This window comes from Rhinolophus sinicus, linkage group LG09, assembly GCF_036562045.2.
Source record: "Rhinolophus sinicus isolate RSC01 linkage group LG09, ASM3656204v1, whole genome shotgun sequence".
Lineage (NCBI taxonomy): Eukaryota > Metazoa > Chordata > Mammalia > Chiroptera > Rhinolophidae > Rhinolophus > Rhinolophus sinicus.
The window spans coordinates 60,318,754-60,337,121 of NC_133758.1; the positions used below are offsets into that span (position 1 = coordinate 60,318,754).

Genomic DNA, 18,368 nt, shown 5'->3' on the forward strand with positions numbered 1-18,368 from the left:
CAATATAATATTGTAAATCTATTGCAATATAATAATGTGTAATAATGCATTAAATGTTAATAAGATAGGAAATGCTTTGTTTACAATGCTAGGTGACAAGAGCAGGAAACATATAATTCGTGATCACAAAAATATGAATAATGTGAATAGAAAAACGACTGGATAGAATTACAATTTTTTTTTCTTTTTTATCCCTGCTCTGTACCAAACCTTCCCTCTTCCTTCTTCCAAGTTCCAACCTCATGCCTAAGCCTTAACAGAAGGAGAGAATGGTCAGCCTCATTCCAAGGATCTAAATTAGGAGAGAATTCACAATGCTTTCTGGTTTTCACCAGCTGTTATTAAATTTAAATTTCTAAAAAAATTTATTATATTATGTAAATTTTCACATGGCTAAAGTCAGTTTGCATTTTCTCATCAAAAACATCTTAAATTGAAACATTTATAAAATAGATATAGAAACCACACATTTCAGATTTTCAGCATAGTTCTCTTCCCAAGAAATTTAATTGTCTTTAGAGGAGGCAATTCATTAAGTGTCAAATTAAATATGATTTATTTCATTTTTTCTAAGACAGTCTATTAAAACCTGTAAAACATTAAGAATGTATCTGCCATAATAAACATGAAATACTGCCATTTGTGACAACATGGATGGATCTTGAGATTATTATGCTAAGAAAAATAAGACAGACAGAGAAAGTTGAGAATAATATGACATCACTGATGTGTGGGAAATAAACTTAAAGCAGCAAATAAACAAGATAAGCAAACAAAAACTCATAGACACAGACAACAGTTTAATGGTTACCAGAGTAAGGGGGGAGGAGGGAGTTAAAAAGGGTAAAGGGAGTGATGGAAGGAGAACTGACTTTGGGTGGTGAACACACAATGTAATATATAGATGATGTATTATAGAATTGTACACTTGAAACTTATATAATTTTATTAACCAAAGTCACCCCAATAAATTTAATAAAAAATAAAGGAATAATATTTCAAGTCCAAAAAAAAAAGGATGTATCTGCAGTATTTGCCACATTTTTGTGTTACAGATCTCAAAATAAATTTAACATTCAAATATCCACTTTGCTGTATGGCAGAGCATCTAACTACTGAAAGAATTTGTATTAATAAAAAACTAAACATCTAAAACATAATTTTGCTATAAATTGACAAACAGCAATAGAGTAGCATTTAGGTTAGTTAACTTTCACCTGTATAATAAAAGTTTTCCCCTATTAGTAAACATTTATTTTTATTTCATTCCCACCCTCCAACCAAACCTCCTCTTTGGCAACCATCAACTTGTTTGTTCTTTGTCCCTATGGGTATTTTCTGTGTTGTTTTGTTTATTTATTTGCTTTGTTTGTTTAGATTCCACACATAAGTGATATTATATGTTATTTGTCTTTCTCCGTCTGACTTATTTCACTTAGCACAATACCCTCTAGGCCCATCCATGTTGTCGTAAATGGCAAGATTTCATTCCTTTTTATTGCTGAATAATATTCCAGTGTGTGTGTGTGTGTGTGTGTGTGTGTGTGTGTGTGTATCTCACAACTTCTTTATCCATTTATCTATTGATGGGTATCAAGGTTGCTTCTATAGCTTGGCTATTACTAGTAATGCTGCAATGAATGCATGGGTGCATATATCTTTTTGGATTAGCATTTTTGTTTTCTTCTGATAAATATCAAGAAGTGGAATTGCTGCTCTATTTTCAAATTTTGTAGGAACCCCCATACTTTTTTCCATAGTGGCTGCATCAATTTGCAATCCCGCCAACAGTACATGGGGTTCCCTTTTCTCCACATCCTCCCCAACACTTGTTTGTTGATTTATTGATGATAGCCATTCTGACAGGAGTGAGGTGATATCTCATTGTGGTTTTGAGTTGTATTTCCCTGATAATTTGGGTTAGAAAGGGAAGATGGTGCCACAGGTCAAAAGGTCTTTACTAGCCATAGCTGAGTAAATAATGGGACCCATTATTGCCTCAATGTACCTAACACAACAAGGACATCAATGTGAGGGTGATATTATAATAAAAAATGAAGAAATAGTTGTGGGAATTTGGGAGACATACTCAACATGATTTGGAAAGTATTTTCATTTAGGTATTTAGGAAGGGATATGAGAAAAATAACCTTACTCTGAGAAAGCAGAAGCATAATGATTCATTTAGGCCCACTCATAAACTTATGGAAATCAAGAAAGGTTGAGAATTGAAAAATGATTCGGAGAGACGTCATCAAAATGGCAGCATGAAGTGAGCGTCTGGAAATCTCCCCTTGAATTTACAACTAATCGAACAACTACAACTCCACAAAGGACTCCCTGCACAGCAGACAGACAAGACAAAGAGGCCCACTACTGAATTCACCTAAAGGTGGGTGAATCGCACGAGCGAGGGGGTGGGAGGAATGAAGGGAGAAGTGTAGAGACAGAGATGCACAGGCACAGGATGCAGACCTAGCTCAGTGCTCCGAGCTCGCTGCATGGCGGAACTATCGCAGCTGCCGGAGAGGGAAGAACTCAGACTACTAGGGCTCCCTTTATGGCCCACAGGGCTAAGGGGACAGCATATAACACAGCTGAACACAACACTCACGGCAGAGACCTCAGAGAAAAGACAGGGAAAAAGGCTGAACACAGTGGTTTAAGCCCTCAATGCAGAGCAGAGAATGTAACCCTTAGGCACTGAGACTAGCCGCCCCCTCCCTACCCTCCCAGACATCGCCCGGTCCCGACCTGCCTGGTGCTAGAAGCGGAACAGTAGCAGTGTCAGATCAAAATAACAGAATATTTGCTACTCTGAGAACTGTGGACCGCAGACACAGATTCACAGCCCACTACTTCCGGCAAAGGGGAGGGAGCTGTGGAAGCAGGACCAGCTGTGGTGGTGGTCGCCCCCATTGCTCTGGGCCACCTCTCACAACTCACCCCACCCCTGGCCCCACCTATCTGGGCAGATCCCTACAGGAGTAAACAGAACTTCTGAAACATACGGACTCTGAATCTGGTGCAGGAAGAGCTTTGGAACTTCAAAAGCTCTCCGCATACCCACATGGACACTGCACCCTGTGACCCAGGTGAACTATTAACAGAGGAGAAGCCCATCTCCCAGGGATTACCCCCTTGTGTGAGAAGCTGGAATAGGGCAGAGAAAACATAGCACTACAATGTGAGAGAGAGAAAAAGGCTTCAGTCGGAGAGAAAATAAAACATTCTACCAACAAGTACTGGGAAACAAAAGAAAGACCTCTTCCTATCAACCTGTTGCAGAAGCCACTCCTGTAGATGTCTAGGAAGAGAAATAATAAATCAGTAATTGCCATGAATAACCAAGGCAACAAGACAGCTCAGAAAGAAAGTGAAAAGTCTCCAGAAAAGGAACTTAAAGATATGGAAATATGTGACTTAAATGACAGAGAATTCAAGATTGCAGTTCTGAAAAAACTCAACGAGATGCAAGAAAACACAGAAAGGCAGTTTAATGAACTCAGAAACACAATCAAAGAACAACATGAGCATTTTACAAAAGAGATTGAAATTTTAAAAAAGAACCAAATAGAATTTCTGGAGATTAAGAACTCAATAGAAGAAATTAAGAATGAAACAGCCAGCTTAGGTAGTAGAGTTGACAAGATGGAGGAAAGAATCAGTGACATTGAAGATAGAAACCTGGAAATTACACGGATGGAAGAATAAAGAGACTTGAGACTTCAAAGAAATGAAAGAGAGAGCAACATAAGAATAATGGGCATACCAGAAGGAGAAGAAAGAGAGAAGGGAACAGAGAATATATTCAAACAAATTGTCGATGAGAACTCCCCAAACTTGTGGACAGAACTGGATCCTCGAATCCAAGAAGCAAATAGAACACCTAATTACCTCAATCCCAGCAGGCCTTCTCCAAGGCACATTGTATTGAAGCTGTCTAAAATCAATGACAAAGAAAGAATCCTCAAGGCAGCCAGGGAAAAGAAGACAGTAACCTCCAAAGAAAGCCCATTAGATTATCATCAGATTGTTCAGCAGAAACTCTACAAGCCAGGAGGGAGTGGAACCAAATATTCAAATTATTGAAAGAGAGAAATGATGAGCCAAGAATAATATATCCAGCAAAGATATCCTTTACATATGAAGGAGGAATAAAGACCTCTCCAGACATACAGAAGCTGAGGGAATTTTCTAATACACGACCTGCACTACAAGAAACACTTAAGGAGGCTATTCGACCACCAACAACAATTTGTGGCATCCAAAACATAAAAAGGGGGAGAGTAAAGGCCTGAACCAGACTACGGGAACGGAGAAAGTAAGCGTGCTGAAGAAAATGGAATACTCTAAATATCAAACTTTCTTTTACATAAACTTAAGGGTAACCACTCAAAAACAAATCCAGAACTGAAATATATACTGTAATAAAAGAAGAAATAGAGGGAAACATCATAGAATACCGCCACACAGAAATAATAGACAACAACTAAAAGGCAAAGAAACAATGGAGACACAGCCTTACCAGAAAACTAAAGATAGAATGACAGGAAATCCTCACATATCAATAATCACCCTAAATGTAAATAGACTGAACTCACCAATAAAAAGGCACAGAGTAGCAGATTGGATCAAAAAACTCAACCCAACCATATGCTGTCTCCAAGAGACACATCTCAGCTACAAGGACAAGCATAGACTCAAAGTGAAAGGGCGGAAATTGACATTCCAAGCAAATGGTACCAGAGAAATTCAGGTGTAACCATAATGATATCAGATGAAACTGACTTCAGGGTGAAAAAGATAACAAGAGACAAAGATGGACATTTCATAATGGTAAAGGGGACTATACAACAAGAAGACATAACAGTCATCAATATTTATGCCCCAATCGGAGCACCGAAATATACCAAGCAATTACTAACAGAACTAAAGGGAGAAATTGACCAAAACACAATTATACTAGGGAACTTAAATACATCATTGACAGCTATGGATAGATCATCCAAACAGAAAATAAATAACGAAATAGCAGCCCTAAATGACACATTAGATGAAATGGACATAATTGACATATATAGAGCACTTCATCCTAAAACATCACACTATACATTTTTTTCTAGTGTACATGGAACATTCTCAAGGATAGACCATATATTGGGATATAAAATCAGTCTCAGCAAATTTAAGAAGATTGAAATCATACCAAGCATTTTCTCTGATCACAAGGCTTTGAAATTGGATATCAACTGCAAAAAAGAGGGTAAGGGGGGTGGGGGGTGGGAGATGAGGGTAAGGGGGATCAAATATATGGTGATGGAAGGAGAACTGACTCTGGGTGGTGAACACACAATGGGATTTACAGATGATGTAATACAGAATTTTACACCTGAAATCTGTGTAATTTTACTAACAATTGTCACCCCAATAAATTTAAAAAAAGAGAGAAATGATATGAATGGTTAACTGTGTTCAGGTCATGTTGTGTTTGAAGAAATGGGAGGATATTCAGGAATAAGGCAGGAATACCAACTAGAAGCCAAGATTATATGCCTGGTGTTATGGGGGAAGAGTGGTCCTAATTGTTATGTGAAATAGGTTATGAGATACAGTTAGAGTGGGCATCTAGCTTTGCCTCTCCTCTCTTGCAGTCTAATTTAAAGGGGTAAATAAGACATCAGCTCTGTTCATAAGAGATTGCCTTGTACTATTCAGCCAACACTATTATTTATTACTAATGAAAGTTAAATGGACTAGGTTTGGTGCTTTCTTGTGCAAAAGTTCTCCAAGGAAAGGGAAAGCACGAAAGAAGTAAGTGGAACACACAAATTGCAGCTACTCTTCCTTAGAAACTTGCAAGGTATGTGAGTTTTAATTCAGGTGACACTTTCCATTGAGTTTCTTTTGTTTGTTTGTTTGTTTTGTTTTTAGTTTCAGGCATGCAAAACAACATAACGATTAGACATTTACACCCCTCACAAAGTGATCACCCCAACAAGTCTACTACCCTCTGACATCATACATAGCTATTTCAATACCATTGACTATATTTCCTGTGCTGTACTTTATATCCTGTGAATATATATATATATATATATATATATATATATATATATATATATATAATTATAGTTGACATTCAATATTATATTATATTAGTTTCAGGTGTACAGCACAGTGGTTAGGCCTTTATATAATTCATGAAGTGATCCCCCCAATAAATCCAGTACCCATCTGACACACTACATAGCTTTTACATTATTGATTGTATTCCCCATACTGGGTTTCACAACCTTGTGAGTATTTTGTAACTACCAATTGGTACTTCCTAATCCCTTCACCTTTTTCATCCAGCTTCCTAAATCCCCTCCCTTCTGACAACCATGAGTTTATTCTCTATCTATGAATCTATTTCTGTTTGGTTTATTCATTTATTCTATTCTTTAGTTTTAAAATAGTTTTAAAACTCAAAGATAGTTTTGCCTAAAGTCAAGAATAATAATAGAAAAATAACTCCATTAGTAGAGTAATAATTGAAGGAATGGTTTTCTTTCACAAGCAATATTACAGGGTTTATTATTAAGAAGTGGTGCCCTTGGAGTCTGGGCAAAGGAGAAGACCTGTCCTACTAAGCAGTGTATAACTTGCCTCTAGCCTAAGAAAGAAGTGTTAGTGACAATCCTGTTGAGACATGAGCTTGTAACTGTGGGAAATATAGATGCTTTGAATAGTAAAGGCTGCTCTTACAAATTTGTGATATATGAAAGGTTTATGTTTCTTCTTATGCATAAAAGCGAATGAACTGGATATAGACTGGTCCTCTACCACCTATATATCAAGATCTGAGAATCCTCAGGCACAGAATAGAATATTATTGATTTTATTTACAGACACTGCTATAGCAAAGTTAGGCCCAGATTTATTTGTAGCTAACCAAAGTGGGAAGCAAGGTCTGCATGTATGTGTGTCTATAAACATGTAATATTTGTGTCATAAAATATGAAGGTATATGTATTATACACATATATGTATTATATCTATATTTTTATCTGTATCTATTAACATATCCATATCTTTATCTACATCTATATCTGTATCTCTAATTTTTCCTCCTAGAGACAATTCACTTACAAAGATGAAATGGGATTAGATTACTATACTGAAAACAAGCAAGACCAAAATTTTTCTGTAATCATAAGCATCTCAGCTAAACTTTCTGTGTCTATTTCATATTAACTCTAACAGAAAAGAAAGAAAAAACTGTTCTTCCAGTTTCGCTATCTGCACATACCTTGTTGGCAAATTGTCACCTCCATTGGTGTAGTTCCTCATCTGTACACCTTGCTCAATCCTAATTGTCTTTCTTACCTCCAGAAACCCATAGCTAATCAGTCAGTGAGTCTAAACTCTCTTACTCACTCTACAATCATTCTCTCCTTGTCTATTCTGTTGCCATTAGTCTAGGTATGGCCCTTGTCATCACTTGCCCATGTAATAACCTCCTAACTGGTCTCCCTGTCTTCAGCTTTTCCGTTACAGTTGGCTGTAAAGTTATGTCTCAGAAACACAGATATAATCATTTCATTATCTTCCATAACTCCCCCTGACTTCTTCTCACTTACAGGATTAAACTTAAAGTTCCTAGTAACATGTCTGGGTGCTGCCAACCTTTCTACTTTCACTTGTCACAATTGCTCCCTGAAGGCCTCATTTTCTTTCTCATATTTTCATGGACTTACTATTTTCCTAGAAGTTGTTCTTTCCCAACTTCCTTACCATGCCAAACTCCCACTCACCTTTAAAAAACCCATCTAAATGAAATTTCTTCTGTAAAGACTTTTCTGACTTTGGAAACCACCAACAGAGACAGCTTTTCTTAGTTCGACTTCAATATCTCCTCTATAGTTCTTATCATATTTATTTTTTGTGGTTAACGTGTAATATCTGCTTTAATAAAGCTCTGTGCACACTGAAACCACACATGACATGTATTGAGCACAGTGATAAATGAGGGAGTGAATGGCTACTTCCTGAGATAATCCAACTCCATATCAGATATTGATGCTACAAAAGTAGATTACAATCCAAGGTAGTGGGTGAACTATAACATAATCTTCTGTGAACACTAGACTGAACCTTCAGTGCCTCAGCCACACGAGTTATTGTTCTGTCAGAAAATCTGAGCGTTATATTATAGTGATGGATTTTTCTGATATGAAAGAAAAGTGAAATTCTTCATTTGTGAGTGGGATATGTTCACTCACACAAGCTGCCGCTGAAGAATAATTAATTGTGGCAGGGAGAAGTCTGAGATGCCTCCTTGAGACCCTACTTCCTTGTGGCCAATCCCATGTAATCTCCTCATATAATGGATGTCCCTTCCAGGATTAGGTTACTAAAATCAATGGACAAAAAGGTTACTAATCAAGTAACCAAAAAGGAGGTGGGCCTGACTTAATTAGGTGAGCTTTTTATAAAGGCTGGGGCATTTGTGAAGTCAGAGAGATGGAAAGTGGGAGACAGGTTTGATACAAGGGAGATTCTCCACCACTGGCTTTGATGATGGAAAGGGCCATGTGGCAAGTACCAGGGAGTAGCATCTAGGAGCTGAAAATGACCTCCAGACAACAAGCAAGGATCTGAATTCTGCCAACAACCTGAGTGATTTTGTCAATGACCTAGATGAGAGCAAAGCTTAGCCAACACCTTGGTTTCAGCCTCAGAGACCTTGAGCTTACTCAGTTAGGCTGTTCCCAGACTCCTGACCTATATGACTGAGAGATAATGAATGACTGCTATTTTAAGTTGCTAAATTTGTGGTAATTGTTACATAACAATAGAAACATAACACAATCTAAATTAGGGTAAGTAACAGCAGCATGAAGGTACTTTCTGAATAAGCATACAAGTTATTTGTTGAAAGCTAGTGTACTGTAGCATCTTCCAAACTGATTTCTACATGATGTTGAGAGTTCTCAGAGAAAAAAGAGCTTTGAGTTAAACAGCGGAAATTTTTTGTTTGTTTTGTTTTGTTTGTTTTTATCATCAGGTGATAGAAATGTGAATCATGAATTTGCAAGATAGAATGCAGTGTCTCCATATCTGACTATGTCACCTCCTCTGGCATGTGTGGACATGTGTGTGCGGAGAGGGGTATCATGTGGTAGACTCCTGTTAGGTAGATCACAGTTTGGAAAATTGGTATTTTGTGTCCAGTTATATTTCAAAGTGATGAGGAGAAAATAACAGTTAACCTAGAGTTTATACACACTAAACTTTCATTCAGGAGTGACGTAAAAATAAAGACGTTTTAAATATATTAAGACTTGGAGAGTTTACCGTCCACAAACTTTCAGGGTCTTTTTTCAGACATAATTTATAAATTATAATGATAAGCCAAAGCATCAGGTTAATGAAAATAGTTATAGTAGCGATGTGAAGAAAAAAAAATCATGGTCTATTTCTATGTATGTACGTATGGGGTCTGACAATTAAGTTCACGAACTCATCCTAGAAAAAGTGCTACATATCTCATTGCTGAATATCACTATGGTCACCTTCAAAGTACTCTCCTTGGGAAGCTATGTACCGACACCAGCGCCTAGTACACCCTTCAAAGCAATTTTGAAACTCTTTCTGGAATGGCCATCAGAGCTGTCATTGTATTACCCTTGATGTCCTGAATGTCATCACAATGTCTTCCTTTCAATATTTCCTTTATCTTTTGGTAAAGAAAAAAGTGATTGAGGGCCACATCAGGTGAGTGTTCCAACACAGTTACAGTGGTACCTCAGTTTTCGAATGTAATCTGTTCCAGAAGACCATTTGAGTTCTGAAACGTTGGAAAACAGCCAACAGCAAGGCCTCAGGATCTTACACTCAGCAGAAGCCATGTACCATGTTTGACTTCCGAGGCGTGTTTGAAAACCAAAGCATTTACTTCTAGGTTTATGGTGCTCATAAACCGAAATGTTCATCAACAGAGACGTTCGTAAACCGAGGTACTACTGTATTTGTTTACTGGCTAAAAACTCCCTCACAGACAGTGCCATGTGAGCTGGTGCATTGTCGTGATGCAAGAGCCATGAATTGTTGGCGAAAAGTTCAGGTCTTCTAACTTTTTCCCACAGCCTTTTCAGCACTTCCAAATAGTAAACTTGGTTAACTGTTTGTCCAGTTGGTACAAACTCATAACGAATAATCCCTCTGGTATAAAAAAAGGTTAGCAAATCATTGCAACAAGTTCGCGAACTTAATTGTCAGACCTCGTATGTATGTACTCATATATATATATATATACATATATGTATGTATGTACCTGTATATATGTATGTATCTATCTATCTATGGTCCATCTATGTAGATTTTGTGTATATATTTGTGAATAAAAACTTTATGAAAATAAATAGAAAAATATATAATTGATACTTTGTAGAAATAAGTTTTAAAATCTATTAAGAAACCCTGAATAAATCAATAACCATTAAATAATTTATAAGTAAATATCTTCATAGGTCACCAAATAACTTTATAAGTAAATTTTACCAAAACTTCTTGGAACTCCTTGGGATCTCTGTCTTATATATACTGTTCAAGAAAATAAAAAAATAAAAAAAGAGATAGTTACCCAAATCATTTTTTGAGGATAAGACATCTTTGATATAAACTGTACAAGGATACTACAAGATATGAAAATAAAAGACATTCATTATCATAGATAGTTGCAAAAGTCCTAAGTAAAATTAGCTGCCAATTAAAACAGCATTTACATGAAAAAATACTAAAGTATGTCTTCCAGGCTGAACAGCATTTGTGTGTTCCCTCCTTCGAGATCAGTAACCCTTTTTTCTTTAGTCATTCCTAGTTTTCTTCTAGAGTGTGTGCAAGACTTCAGACATTCATTTTATATACTAACTTTACTTCATCTTAGTTTTTACTCAAAAATTTCTCTGGTTTCATTTTGCTCACTTATATTTAAATACATTTTATCTTGCTATGTTATATGCTTTCTGTGTGTTTTCACAAACAAGAAAGGACATGAATATTTAAAGGGTATATGGGATGCTGTGTGGCCTCACATTTGACACTTGTGTGTTCACAGGAAAATTCAAGTCACTAAGTGCCTCATGTCTAAAGAGATGGGCCAACAATTGGGGCCAGGTCCTCTCCGCTTTCCTTTATCATACTAGCCCCCCCCCCCCAATAGTGGGACCACTATCCCTACAGAGAAAAAGGTGAGGGTATGCTCATGACCTTACCATGACTGTATTTCTCTCAAAGGTACTGGAGTGGGGGGAAGGTACAAAAAGAACAGAGTATGTCTTCTTTCCACCCCAAGACCCTCAAAGCATAATCCTGGTCTGTGGTGAATGGGAGGAAAAGAGATTTAAAGTGAATGTGAAATTATATTTGATTAGGTTATTTACAATAAAAAGTGACTATAAATCTATAGAATGAGCCCAAAACATCATTAAGAGATAGTTAATGAAGTGACTGGAATAAATTAAAACTGATTATGATATCACTCCATTGAATTGAGGCAGCTCAATTAAGCAGATTATCTATCTCTGTATCTATCTGTCATCTATCTATTTATATATAATCTATCTATCTATCATTATCTATCTATCTATCTATCATCTGTCTATCTATATATATATCCTCTCTATATATCATCTATATATATATATATATATATATCATGATATATAGATATATAGATATATAGATATCATGCATGTGTGTGTGCACATGCATGAACGTGTGTGTTTGTGTGTTGGCAGGTACATAAAATATCCACTTCTCAAATATTCTTTCAGTTTTATTAGCTGGGTTTGAAAACTTATTACTAACTCCATCATGGAGTTGCCATTTACTCTTCCACATTATCTGTGGGCTGCATATCCCTTTTCAATTGCCTGAAAATTATTGGACTTGTGCTGTATTACTTCTGTCTGTATGTCTCTTTCACAAATACGCTAATATCCATTAATGTCCATCAATGCCTTCCCTAAATGTAATCTCTTAGTCAAAGATGTATACAGTTAATGGCCTGTTTACCATAAGATTTTTCAAGATACATATCTCCTTTAAAAAAAAATCTCAGAAAATGTGAGATTATCTAATTATTCATGGTATCACTATAATAATAATTTTGTAGTACATGAAATCAATAGCCTAAGCACAGTAATTCAGTTGTTACAAAATTGCAAATTAAAGTCATTGATAATATGACAAGAACTCTATCGATTTTTCCCTGATATTTTTTTAACTTTTAAAACACTGTTGTTTAACAAGTAAAAAAGCAGACTCATAAATACAGACGACGGTATGGTGGTTACCAGGGGGAATGGGATAGGGAAAGGATGAAGAAGGTAAAGGGGGGGTCAAATACAAGGTGATGGAAGAAGACTAGATTTGGGGTGGTGGGCACACAATGTAATGTACAGATGTCATATTATAAAGTTGAAATTCAGGTGAAATTTATGTAATGTTATTAATCAATGTTACCCCAATAAATTTAATAAAAATGCTGTGTTTATATTTGCTATTGTTTATATTTATTTGTGTGGTTTTTTCCAGGTTAATTGCCCAAAGCACGAAAAAAAGTTGGGAAACTAACTAGATTATAGCCCAACATGACCTGAGATCTGTCACTGGGGCATAGACATTACTTTTTGCAAGACAAGACAAATGTAGGCAAAGACGGGAACCTGTTAGTAAGGCCCCCAAAAGGATGGGATCACAGTTAGAGATGGGCGTCACTGAAGTGGAATTTCTGCTGACTGAGTCCACAGAATTTGGCTATTTTTATTATTTGGACCTAATTGACTATTTCCTTTTCATTCTTTAAAATCAATATGGCCAGTTTGTGTAGATAGGCCTAGGACAATTGCATACCACCTCTGAAATTCCTTGGGTCATCTCCCACTTGCCTGCTCCACCATTCTTAATCCTTGTCTTTCCTGGTTCCTAGATCTTCCTCTTTGGCTCCATCTATACTTGGTTTCTGTTCTTCTAAAACCTTCATGCTTAAAATCCACTTAGACTTGTTCTCCCCAACAGTAGGCCCATCTGTGATTTTTAGCATCAGCCCTATAGGCTGTCATAAGCTTAACCAATTTCAATCAATGAAAGAGGCACTCCCTAGTTCCAGCTCTGATTTGTAGTGTTTGCCAGCTTTCTTGGTGTAAATACTCCCACCATGGCTCCCATGAGCTCACATGAATACTCCAGCACACCCTGACTCCATAGATGGATGTGCTAAGCCAACCCCTCCCCCAGCTCTCTCTATTTCTCCATGAGAAATTAGGAGGCATTGGGTTTTACTGCTGCTCTCAAACCTCCACTTCTATCTTATTTCCTCAGAGGTACAAAATGATGCTAACAGATAAGTACAAGGAATACTTTAGCTAGTGGACATCAAACTGTGTGCTTCTCAGTCCTAGGTTCAGTGGATGGGCCTCAGGCATCACCCGGGAACCAGAGGCATATCTCTGGAGAAATCCCCCCTGTGTTTTTAAGTTGCTGTTCATTCATGAGTTTCTTTCATAAAAGGATTCAGCAACTGGTTTAACCAATTAAAGAGCTGATTTGGTGCATATGTAATGGTTGTCTATATCAGGGAACTTCAAAAATCTTTTTTTTTTTTTTAATTATTGTCCTGGCTCAAGGCTGTTGGTTAGGGATTCTCACACACTCACTGCTAGTGTCAGCTTTGCATTTTGGAGAACTTTTCTTCCATAAATGTAATTTTTGTATTCACGATACTGTTTACTTTGTCCAGGTCAAAGTGCAACTTAACTTCTGATTAAAGTACGTCTCAATTTCTAATCAATCAGGCCTGAGGTTAACAATCTATTTTAAACCAGAGTTTGGTTTAAACTCTTTAGAGTTGGCTGATTACAGCGATCGTTTAGCAACGGGCTTACCTTGCAGAGATCAGGGTCCTTGACCAGGCACTTTTATTTCTCTCTAGAGAATGGGACTTTTAGCCTAAACTGTTCTGCTTGTCCTACTCTGTCAATCAGTTTTTGGCAATTTCTCTGCTCAGTATGTCTCATTCTTATGTACTCATGATGTTGTTGAAGTGATTAAATATGATAACTCTGGTAAACAATATATTGTCAGTTGGCATCTAGAAGAACACTCTAAATGTTCAGGCTCAAGACTGATCCTTATGAGTTTGTGCCTATATTTGACTCGTCAAGTTGTCAGAGCAGTGATTTGTGGTTTGGTTAACTGTGAGGTAATGTTTTGGTTATTGATGTCTAATATGGACTTATAACCAGCCCCAGCACTAGAAACTGCCCTGAGGCTACCTGTGCTGTTTAAAGTTCCTCTCAAATGCCTGGGACCTATTTTAAGTGCACTGTAGCTTGGAGATATTGAAGGGACCCAGTAGACAAACGTGAGACATAATGGCTAATTATACAGTAATACCTCGGTTTTTTAATGTCTCCATTGACGAACAATTTGGTTTGCGAATGCTGTCAACCCGAAAGTAAATGCTTCGGTTTTCTAACATGGCTCAGAAGTCGAACATGTCACGTGGCTTCCGCTGATTGCAAGATCCTGAGGCCTAGCTGTCAGCTGTTTTCGAACTTTTCAGAACTCGAACGGTCTTCCGGAATGGATTACATTAAAAAACCGAGGTACCACTGTACTCTGTTTAACTTGAAAAATCTGAGCCTCATCAGGGAGACATGAGATGAAACTTATTTAGAACACTAACTTCAACTGCAGCACGCTGGATAGAATAGAGAACAAAAAACATCCCAATGGTGCTGGATTCTAAAAATGTTCTCTGAGATATAAGACCTGTATGACTAAGTACCTTAGAACATGTTGCTCTAAAGTTCTTCAGAGGAGAGAAGCCTTTTTATTTCATGTATAATAAATGCTGGTGGAATCTTTATCCCCAGGAATGCATTGAGGAGTCCATAAATAACTGGTGAGAACAGCCAGGACTGAAGGAACAAATAATGTAAGATTCATTATTCCATACTTGTAGTACTATCTGTGCTTTAGAATCTGTTGATAACTAAAGTAGTAGGAAGTTTAAGTAAACTCCATTTCCCTTATGTACACTGAAAAGCCCTCATGTTGCTCTTCTGGGTCGGGGCTAATTAAGCTTAGGCAATAGGTGGTATAATTTAAGAGACAATGAAAAATATTTGCCCCCAATCATCTAATTACACTTTCTTGTTAAGGATGCTTGAGGGTTCTACATCAGAGATGATCTACTTTGAAGACTAAAGGAAGGAATCCTGCCCATAGCACATGTCTTGAATAGCAGTGGTACATTTAACAGCCTGGTGAAGGTAATATGAGGCTCAGATTGAGGAGAACTGACGTCTCCAAGTTACACAACTAGTGACTGGCCATTCTGGGATTGGAACCTCGATTTGCGTGTTTGCAAAGCTGCACTTTTACACGTTAGATTGTTGCCATGCCCATGCCCCAAGCCTCCCTGCTCCTTATACAGTTTTCAGGTGATACCCTCAAGCTAAAGAGAGCAAATTAGGCAGCCAAAGTGGTTGTGACAACTTCTTACTTGCTCTCTAGAAAAGGACTTAGCCACTGTGAGGCTGAGACTGACACGTGGCTTAGCTGAAAAAACTTTTAGCTCCAGTTGGTGGAGAAGACCCATTTAGGAGTGGAGAAGGGCCTTCATTGACAAAACAAACTATTCAATACTTTAGCAAGTTGCCTAGCACTGTGCAAACCAGGACAATGGGATGAACAATTAAGCTTCATGTCTGTTTAAATCAAGCAATATGTAAGCCCCAGGTTATTCTAGCGTTATTGATTTATCTGTCCCAGGAAGCTGACAGTTTTAGAATCTCTGGCACTAGTCCAGAGGAAAACATTTAAAACATGGCACATTTGCTTAAAGACCACATACATGAAAAGAGTGAGAATGCTCAGATCAAAACATATTTCCTCCTTCTCCCACACGAAGGCAGAGCAAAAGGCTGTCCCACTTTCAGGCACAGGTTTAGAAACAAATGAAGAGGCTACTACTATATGGCTACTGAGTGCCCTGCAGTGAATGGTTTCCTGGTACTGCTTTGAGTGACTCTATCAAGAACCCTGAGAGTTGCAACCCATAGAGAACATGGCTCCCTTCTAAGACCAAGACAGCCATGAACTTATCAGCAGAGTATGGGGCTCCAAGAAAGGAGGGACAGCACACGAGCTGCTTCGTGCTCAGCCATTTCACTTGGTTTCGTAGGCTTCCTCTCAGAGCCCACGGCACTCACCTCGGCCTGCCAGATGGGGTTTACCGTGTTGCCTATGATCTTAGATCTCCTCTCCTGTCCGTGGTGTGAGAGGGCAGGGAAGATACTGTGCTTCCCAGGCTGAATGGAAATCTTCAGGTAAGGATCTGGGTTGAAAAACATCCCTTTCTTCAACCCCATGGCCTGGAAATCTATAAAATAAAAGACATTTTAATTTAAATGTGTTTTAGTGAGGTTGAAAATCCTATCAGGCCTTTCACAAGGAGAAAAGTCCATCTAAAACATGGAAAAAGCGTTAAATCTTTGGACTATTTCCACCTCATTTTAAACATGGACCCACTATATGGAACATTCACTGGCATGTATTAAATAATTTTGGTGAGAAATCTTTGTAATAAATCAGTACAACTGGCATTATGCTTTTCAAGAGAGGACCATTGGTCCTTACTGGACTGGACTTCAGCATTCTTCAGGCAGGCTAAGATCATGGGTTTGAGTGAGGGTCTGAGAGTCACCTCAGAAAACTTGGGTGGACACTGAGGGAGGAAATCCAACTTTGAAAATCTGATGGATCTAGGCGGAAATTCCTCTGTAAAGTGGAGACATAAGAAAAACAAGGGTTGTAGTCTCAAAGTAAATATGGTCTTCACTGAACAAGAGAGAATTGGAAGAAATAAAGAGAAAGAGGAGGGTTAAAAAAGCAAAGAACATGGACAGTAGAAGAATGAAAAAAGAAGACGTGGCCTCCATGGAGTTAAGTGCATATCAGTGAGGAGAATTTTGAATAACCATGCTGTCAGGGAGGGCAAAACTTTGAAAACTGGACTGTTCCATTTCATTGAAATTGTCTGATCCTGTACAATTTTATGCTGGAGAGAGACATACACAGAGAGAGAATAAAGATCATTTGTGATAATGGTTTATAATTATTCTGGAATAATTCAAAATAATTTTATATTTCTTGGAAATATATTTATGATGTCAAAGACATAAAAAAAGGTTTTTCTATTATTGAAGTATCCCCCCCAAAAAAATTATTCCCATTTATATATAAGTGAAAGAAATTTAGGAAAAGATACATTGAATTGATTCCCAACCGTAGTATAAGTTGTGAGGTGTTTGATTAAATTTTTCCTAAAGAAAAAGTACAGAAGTTTTCACGTAAATGTACTTAAAAGTTATTTTGAGTTGATTCAAGATTATTTCCATAATGAAATTATTTTTACTGTCTTGTATTATAACTGCCACGAGGGGAAAAAGGATAGAAAGTACAACAAGCACCACAGAAATTTTCAAAACTCACAGGAGTATGTGCAGAAGAGTGAACACAGCAGCCTGAGATTTCTCTCCTTAGAAGCCCTATTTATAAGGTTGGCTCTTAGCTAGTGTCTGGGAACTTGGATTTCTGGAGGGTTCCCTCACTTCAGAATTGTGTGTGTAAACTGTGAGTGTTCCCTCATTTCAAATAATGTGTGTAAACGATGTGATTAATGCTAAATCCTTGCTTTCCTTCTAGCAGTCTGGAATTTTTCTCTTTTCTTTTTCCTTTTATTTTATTTATTGGGGTGACAATTATTAGTAAAATTACATAGATTTCAGGTGTACAATTCTGTATTACATCATCTATAAATCCCACTGTGTGTTCACCACCCAGAGTCAGTTCTCTTTCCATCACCATACATTTGATCCCCCTTACCCTAATCTCCTATCCCCCACCCCCCTTACCCTCTGGTAACCACTAAACTATTGTCTGTGTCTATGAGTTTCTGTTTCTCATTTGTTTGTCTTGTTCTTTTGTTGTTTTTCGTTTATATACCACATATCAGTGAAATCACATAGTTCTCTGCTTTTTCTGTCTGACTTATTTCGCTCAGCATTACACTCTCAAGATCCATCCATGTTGTCACAAATGTTCCTATATCATCTTTTCTTACCGCCGAATAGTATTCCACTGTGTATACATACCACAACTTCTTTATCCATTCATCTATCGAAGGACATTTTGGTTGTTTCCATGTCTTGGCCACCGTAAACAAAGCTGCAATGAACATTGGAGCACACGTGTCTTTATCTATAAATGTTTTCAGATTTTTTGGGTAGATACCAGGAGAGGGATTGCTG

General features: G+C 37.5%; 1 protein-coding gene across 1 annotated transcript in view; it reads right to left on the minus strand.

The window, feature by feature from the left end:
* Positions 1 to 18,368, minus strand: part of HECW1 (HECT, C2 and WW domain containing E3 ubiquitin protein ligase 1) — a 507,225-nt gene that overhangs the window by 127,132 nt on the left and 361,725 nt on the right. The window contains exon 6 of the mRNA XM_074339744.1: positions 16,269 to 16,438. Coding sequence (XP_074195845.1) covers positions 16,269 to 16,438 — 170 coding nt within the window. The remainder of the gene's footprint in view (positions 1 to 16,268; positions 16,439 to 18,368) is intronic.